Source organism: Larus michahellis, chromosome 3 (assembly GCF_964199755.1).
Source record: "Larus michahellis chromosome 3, bLarMic1.1, whole genome shotgun sequence".
In the NCBI taxonomy this organism is placed as follows: domain Eukaryota; kingdom Metazoa; phylum Chordata; class Aves; order Charadriiformes; family Laridae; genus Larus; species Larus michahellis.
In genome coordinates this window covers 65,730,800-65,738,434 of record NC_133898.1, presented here as the reverse complement: position 1 = coordinate 65,738,434, position 7,635 = coordinate 65,730,800, and the positions used below count along the sequence as shown (strand labels likewise).

At 45.4% G+C, this 7,635-nt stretch overlaps 1 protein-coding gene across 8 annotated transcripts in view; it reads right to left on the bottom strand.

Moving 5' to 3' along the window:
* Nucleotides 1–4,436: 4,436 nt before the first annotated feature.
* Nucleotides 4,437–7,635, bottom strand: part of HIVEP2 (HIVEP zinc finger 2) — a 144,429-nt gene continuing 141,230 nt past the window's right edge. For all 8 annotated transcript variants that reach the window (XM_074580545.1, XM_074580542.1, XM_074580543.1 and 5 more), the window contains one exon: nt 4,437–6,112. In XM_074580545.1, coding sequence (XP_074436646.1) covers nt 5,294–6,112 — 819 coding nt within the window. In that variant the 3' untranslated portion in view covers nt 4,437–5,293. The remainder of the gene's footprint in view (nt 6,113–7,635) is intronic.

Sequence of the window (7,635 nt, the reverse complement as noted above, 5' to 3'; positions counted from 1 at the left end):
TCTGCTCCCAAGGATGAGTTTAATCCAGCTCTGCCTCCACAGTGGTCCTGCTCAAGATTATCTTGCATAAAATGATAGAGACGTTTATCTTTTGCTTAAATTCAACCACATGCCTAATAAACCCCTACGCATATGAACCATATGCACAGGGCACCTCCGTACTCACAAATTAAAGAAACTCTTAAAAAGAGTCTTCCTCACCAAGAACAACCATTTGGACAAGACTTATGTACACAAAACAAATCAGCTTATTACAGCTCATGTAGGCATCACATAGGGGCAAAAGCCAAGTGTTTCACAGCGAAAGCTGTTTCCTGTGTTCCTGGTGCCGTCAGTGGTACCGAACCCAGTTGAAAGCAGGCATATTAGAGACAGCGCAAACACACGTGACGGATGCAGCTTGTGCAAAGCCCCCAAGAATAGTCAAACTATCCAGCACTTTCAGCTTAAATTGAGCCTACAGTAAGCATATGTTCAGGGTCTGTGTTTAGCGTATGTAATCTGTGTATGAGAAAAGGGCACAGGGACATCGTCACAGGCATAAACTCAATTAGTACACAGACTGCTGATTTTTTCATGCAGGCAATTTAACTGAAAAAAACCCTCCAAAATAGTGGCTAGACTAAAATATATGACGTGTTATGCAGGCTTTGCATTGAATATCCTGGATTTACTTTAAGGACATTCTTTAGAGGATATTGATTGTGATTTTCAGGGGTGGCTAAATGCCTTAAAAGGATAACTCCCATTGACTTGTTCCACTGTGGAATGGAATAAATCAATAAGGCTTGTTCTCCCTGAGCTATTTAGGGCAAAACCCAATAAAAGATTCAGGCATTGCAGCACCTAACTTTTGGGGCTTGGTCCTCATTCTGAAGCCCAGAACTGTACATCTGTCATCTGTCCCCCTCCTTTGGACATGGGTGGGACAATCACGTCAGAAAGGAGCAGGATATGAAGTAGGGAGCATGTTTGAAACCATGCTCTCCAAGCTGTCTAGAAAGCTGCAGGCAGGGAACTGCTTGTGCTCAGTCCCTCTCCTTCAAAATCTCTGTCACACCACTCTATTCACTGGTTTTCCAGATAGCTCTCTCCCTGCCGAGCAGGGCACATCCAAACAGCTTTTCTTCTTGGGGGCAATAGGCTATAAGCCTGATGATCCAATGAATCTTGAAATTTTTGCTTCATAGTAGCAGAACTTCAGCAGGAAAGAAAAGGCTCTTCTGCTCCTCGTGGGGTACTTAGGGCACTCCCCTAGGAGACCGGAGATGTTGATCTAGCCAGTTTCAACACAAATTTGGGGTTTTTTTTAGATACCCAGGAAAGGGGACCAAGTCATTAGGCTAATCTGTAAGAGGTGTTGACAGCACTTGCCAGAAGTACAATTCAACAGGGAGCCCCATTTCATCATATGTCAGGTATTTTCAAAAACCCGCTCAGCAGGGCAGGTCCCTTGGAGGATCTAGGCCAAGAAATACGTAGTTTCTGGTGTCCAGGTCAGTTTGGGAGGGGAAGTACAAAGCAGTTCCGAGCAGAGAAGTTCAGCTCCTGCCCAAAAGCAGGAAACAGCCTCAAACAAGGAGGCACCTTGTACATGTAGGTGCTGCTGGGGTTAAGCGGGAGCTGGCTGCAGCGTTCTTGGATTGAAATTCTTGCACTTGAGTCGCTTGACTCCATTTGGGCCTGTTATATCTAATGATGTCCTTTATTGGTGCTAATTCTTATCCACTGCTGGCAATGTGTCCTGCAGCAGGCAAGTCCGCATAAAGGTATTTAACATGCGACGGAGTAACTACCCTGAGTCAGAATCTAAAGCTTCATAAGAGGATTGTGCAGGCAGTTATATGAGACCAATATGATCTCTGTTTCGCTGACGCAAATAAATCCTGAAGTGACTCTGGTGACAGTATTCCATGAGAAGGGAATAAAGAGAGCTTGCCAGAGCATCTGTATTTCCCTTGTGCTTCACAGAAAAGACATATGGGTCTTCATAGAAAATTATAACCTCCTTGAACAATATAATAGGTAATTATATTCCTGACTTAGAAATTCTATAGCATACTGCATCTAAAAAATCCTCATTCAGTTCTGCACTTTAGAAGAGTGCCCTGTTAAATCTCTTCTTTTCATCCCTTTTAAAAACACACAACTTTTTCATTAGAGACCGCCAAGTTACTCTTCTTGGTCTCATCAGAACTACATGCCCCCACCGCACCAAGTCATTTTGGACGAACCCCCTCCCCGTCACCCTCAGAGAGACTGTCAGCACACACGGGGGCCGCCAAGCCTTGCCCGGAGACCAACAGCCCCGGCTGGGAGCGGTGCAGCTGCCTTCCCCCAGCGCTGAGCCCGACCGGGGAGGGTGTTATCTCGGTACCGTGGGGCACAAAGGCAGCCCCGCACCTTCCTCACCACGGAGGGCTTGGAGCCAGCTGCAGCCGGGAGAGAGCAGGCAGAGGGCTCATGAAATTGTCTGTCCCCCAGTCCTGGTTTGCTCTACCAGCTCTGTTGGTTCCGAAAATTGCCCACGCCCGGGAAAACTTCTGTCGGCCGTGTTTGCTTTCCTCCTCCACACCCCTCCCACAGCGTGCAAAGTGGTCATCATTGATGCCTAGGCTTTCTATGAGGCTATGATTTGTTCAAAGCACTTTATAAACATTAACTCATTAAGAAAATACAATTAAGATTATAAGTACCTGAAACCTCTTTAGGGTTGCTCCATTGTAACCCAAAAATATCACAAGTAATCTCAGTGATACTTGCTCAATGATTATTAAAAAAAAAAAATGCCCGAAGGCTGAAAAGGTAGATGGTAAATTGCAGCTGCAAATTAATTAAAATAATCAAACAAGCCAGAGGTAACTCCCACAGTAAGGTGGCTGCTTATACAGGCTATGTTAACAGAGCATTTACCACCGGGGGTTGCCTGGTTCCCTTTTAAAAAAATATCTGTGATTACCTGATTAGCTGATCATTGTGCAGAGCATTTTGTTCACAATCCAGCCGTGCAGCCAAGGAGGAGAAGAGAGAGGCTTTTATCAGACAAGGCTTGTTTATTTAGAATGTAAAACTGACTTCTCCTTTTTTTAGGGAAGCATGATCCAACAAGCTGCTCACCTCCAGCTACACACACTGCTTCTCCTCTCTCCAGTCTGAGATGAGCAAGTTTTCTGGCATGCGCTTATCTTGGCAAGGTTACCCTCATGATCTGGAATAAAGGTAGGAACACTGCAATGGATGTGAGAAACCAACCTTTAATGGTTAGAAGGGGTCACCGTCCATTATGGTATTACACGGGTCATACGCCATCGTGCTAGAATGGCAACGACAACGTACCAGCTGTGGTTCTGTCCCCACATGGTATTATTGGAGAAATAAACTGGTTTAAGTTGATAGTATCTGAGGAGGCCAAAATACGATCCACATTTTTCACTGCCGCTCACAATCTTAAGGGCACTCCTTCTGTGGGAAACCAGCGCTTGGGAATAAAATGTTCTAACAATATACTGGAACGCCAGTAAACCTGGAAAATTCAAAGAACACATGAAAACTAGACACCTGGTGCATGTAACTGTATATTTATTTCTTTTTAAAGAACACTCCTTAAATGTATTGTAAGTCAATATACAAACTTGGTTTCACAGATTTATAATCCACTAAATAGCACAAAATATAATCCAGGTCGTTGGTTTCTTTCGTGTGTGTGTGTGTGTGTGTGTGTGTGTGTGTGTGTGTGTTTGAGTGTGTCTGTGTGCACACGCGTGCACACACTCATGCTGCTGGTGGTAGTGGTAACCCACCACACGCGTTCAAACACAAGCCCGGGCTCCTCCTGACTTTCCTCTGGAGCAAGCCTCATCCAGATGGAGACCCTGCTCTGGAAGACTGTGACTTTCTCGACCATGAATCCCGCTCCTTGAAGAGGCCGGGGTGGCGGTGCTCTCTGCCTCTCCGCACGGCCATGCTCCTCCCCCGAAGCTGACCCTGAAGCTCCTATGAAGCTCCTCCGTCATCCTCCCCTGAAGCTGACCCGGGTACCGCAGCAGGCAGTGACCAGCCGTGGTGTTCAAGTACAAGGAGACACCTTTCATTTCCTGCTCCAAAGCCCTTTCTGACACTCCAGGGCACGTTCGCATGACACCTATGCCCCAAGGTCATCCCTCGCGAGCAGGGGACTGCCGGGGCTCAGCGGGGCGAGCCAGCGGGCCGGCTCCTCGCCCAGCCCCGTGTGGCCGTAGGGGCCTGGCCACCCTGCTGCTGGAGGCTGGACTCTGCCCGCTGGTGGCCAGCGGTGCCCCGGCTCCGCACCCGGCAGCACAGCAAACCTCTCCTGTCCCGCTGAGTGACACAGACGGCACCAGTGATGCACTTGCACATATTTACATGGGGTGGAATGTTTTCCCATCGCTTTTTAAAGGAGTATATAGATCAACATGTTCACATAAGACCAAATACTTTTAATATATTTATAACTGTTTTATAAAGCTTTGAAAAAACTCACAATAGCACATTGTTTTACTTTAATGCTTTACGGTACTATCAGTTTAAAATCACAATCAGCACTTAAGTTATAGTCAATCCGGCAAACAAGAGACAAAAAAAAATTACAGGAGTTAAGAACTGACTGATACATCCTTTATCTTTTCTTTTTAACTAATGCATAAGTGCAGAATAAGATAAGATACTCTAGTTTAAATATCTTGTTTTACAATATACATTTTGTTCTAATTACGCAACAGTAAATCCCATGCTTCACATAGAAAAGCAATCCACAACATTAAGAAAAAAATTTACAATTTATGAAACAAAGTAAATAAATATTAGTATTACAGAATCAGAGCTGTACATAAAAGCTGTTCAGTTTTAATCATATAAAAATATGTTTTAGTGCAACCTCACATATATTGATGCTGTTTTGCTTTACATCATTTAGATCCAAGTGTCCAAAAAAGGAAAGAAATTACATTTATTACAAAGCAGATACACAAATTCTAAAATATGTACAAATTACTGCTAAAAAAATGCTTATAAGAATATAAGCAAAGTAAAGAAAAGGCACAAACATCTGTACAATTTAAAAGTACCAGACCCAATAAGAATTTCAAATTTAGTTTTGGTCAGGCTCAAGATGACTTGTTATTTTATCTAATTCTTTTGATATAACAAAAGTATATATAATAGCAAACTACTGTAACTTAGAACAGGCATGCTGTAAAGTTGAATACTTCTATCTCTAGAAAAAAAAAAAAAAAGTGGGGTAAATGTATGAGTGAAAGTCTCCATGCATCTCAGATCAATGTGGCTTGCTCTTCTCAGATGACGGATCTTTTCTTTCCTGTGTGCTTGATGGGGGCTCGCTCCTGCTGTGAAAGCCCAACTGCCGGACGTCCACAAAGCTCTTGCTGTAAAAGGTGGGATGGGCTAACGCAGTCTGTGATGTACCAAAACTGTCCTGTTCACCACCGTGCAAGTCAGGATGGGTGGCTGAGGCACAGGTCTGGCCCGGCTCAGATCCACTAAAGTGTTTAATGCTAAAATGTGCACTTTCTAAGGGTTTCTGGTGAGGCTCAGAAGGCCTCTGCAGCTGCTCCGCCCCGTGCAGAACGGCTTCTTCTGTGGCGATTCGCAGAGAGGCTATGGCTTTTGTACAAGTCTGTATGTTCTCCTCCTGCTCCCTCTCAGTAGCTACGACACTGTCCTCCGATGTGCTCTGCGTCAGCAGCAGCAAGGGAGAGGAGGGCGCGCTGGAGGGAGCGGTGGGGTGCAAGCTGTGCGGAGAGGTACGCTTCTCATGGTGCTTGGAAATACCATACGATTCTTTTGTAAGGATTTCCGCAGTTCCTCTTTGCTTCTCCTCAGAGCCCTCCCTCTGCAGGGCCAGAGCGGACGGAGGATGTAAACCTGAAAGGGCCACCGGTACTGAATGGACCATCTGGATACCCCCGATAGGCATCATGGGGATGGGCGCTCGGATCTGTTGCTGGGAGTGTAGTGGAAGATGACTGAAGACGTAGTCGCTCGGACCTTCAGGGAACGGGCTAGGCCCGTGGTGCTCCATACCTCCTTTTTCTCCATATACGTTGAAGTAAGGCCCCTGAGACAACCCCCTTCTCTGTAACCAGAAAAAAAAACAAAAGAAATGTCAGCGCTGCTACTAGCAAAATTCTTGTCCGGCTGCCAAACCACCTATCTGCTTTTCTGTCTAACCCAACCTCCCATTCGCGCAGCACCTTTCATCCAGATGGATCCCAAAGCGTTTGGAAAACTCCACTAATTGCTTATCCAAACAACATAGGAGGTTTTGCTTAGCTCAGCCCTACAGGGCTCGTGCCCCCGAGGTGAAAGGCAGCAGCTAGTTAAGAGCGTTCAGCAACACAATGCAGCAATTTAGGTCAGGAAGTGAAGAGTATTATATTCAACTGAAACTGCGGAGAGAATTTGGGGTAGAGTTTCATTCCCCAGGAGAAATTTGGCCAGGAGATCCATCTTACCCTCTCTTTTGGCAAACTGTGCGAACTGTGCTGGTATTGCCAGTCCACGCTGGGTATCAAGACTTTGTTGCGGAGAAAAACACATCCGAAGGCTCCCTGCTTGCCACCACTGCTTGGCAGTATGGGAAAAATCTGACTGCATGTACGTATTTTCTGCCTGCCGTCCCAACTGCTCTGGAGCCCCAGAGAAGGCACTTGCTCCTCCTACCCTCCACCATGAGTTTTACCCAGTTCTTGATGAAAGGGGACGGGTATTTCCATGGAAGTTCAAGTGCCTCTGTGCAATGAAGACCCAAATTTTTATAGTCATTAAGACAATGGAGCACCACTCTGGCCTATCTGTAGTGTAAACAGTAAATAATAACAAAAGCACAGGCATTAGCTGTGAGTGAAAGTGATGATTCTGTCACAGGGAGACTCACCCACTCATAATGGGATTGAGAAGAATGAGGGATTTTGTAACGGCTAATAAAAACCAATCTCGCAATATTGACATTTTCAGTGCCTTCCCATTAGTTCCTGCCTTGGAAGAATGAATAGCTCCATCTCCACTCAGTATTAAATATGCCCCAGGCTTTTGGGTTTCTCTTTTTTTCATTCTTAACTTTTAAAATTTGTTTTCCATCTGATGATTAAGTATCATTTATTGCTGACCAGAGGAATAACGATGACAGAAGTGCAGGATGACATTTTCATAATTGTGTGTGGGATTTGGCCACACAACTCTCAGGGACTCCCGTAGGAAATTAAACGAACGAAAATGCTCATCTCTGCTCTGCAAATTGACCAAACACCTATCAATTGCCCCAGAGCTGTACTGCTACCACAGCCTTGGCGCGGCAGCCCGAGGACTGCGCTGTGAAATGCCAATGCATTAAAGCGGCAGCACTTCACTGCTGGGAAATCCTAGCTCTCAGGGCATTAAGCAACCTCTTGATCCCATCCCAGAGAACCGGTTTAGGGGGCAATTAAAGATTCAGTTTCTGTGCTACCCAGGGGCTCAATCTCACTGCGCTCAGATGCTTTGTCCTGTTCGATATAAATCAAAGTCGAGACAGGAAGGGTGACCCATAATCATCAGGCTCGAACTTAAGGGATGTTATTATTCAGAGCCTGATCTATGTTGGGAATTTTCCTATTCAGA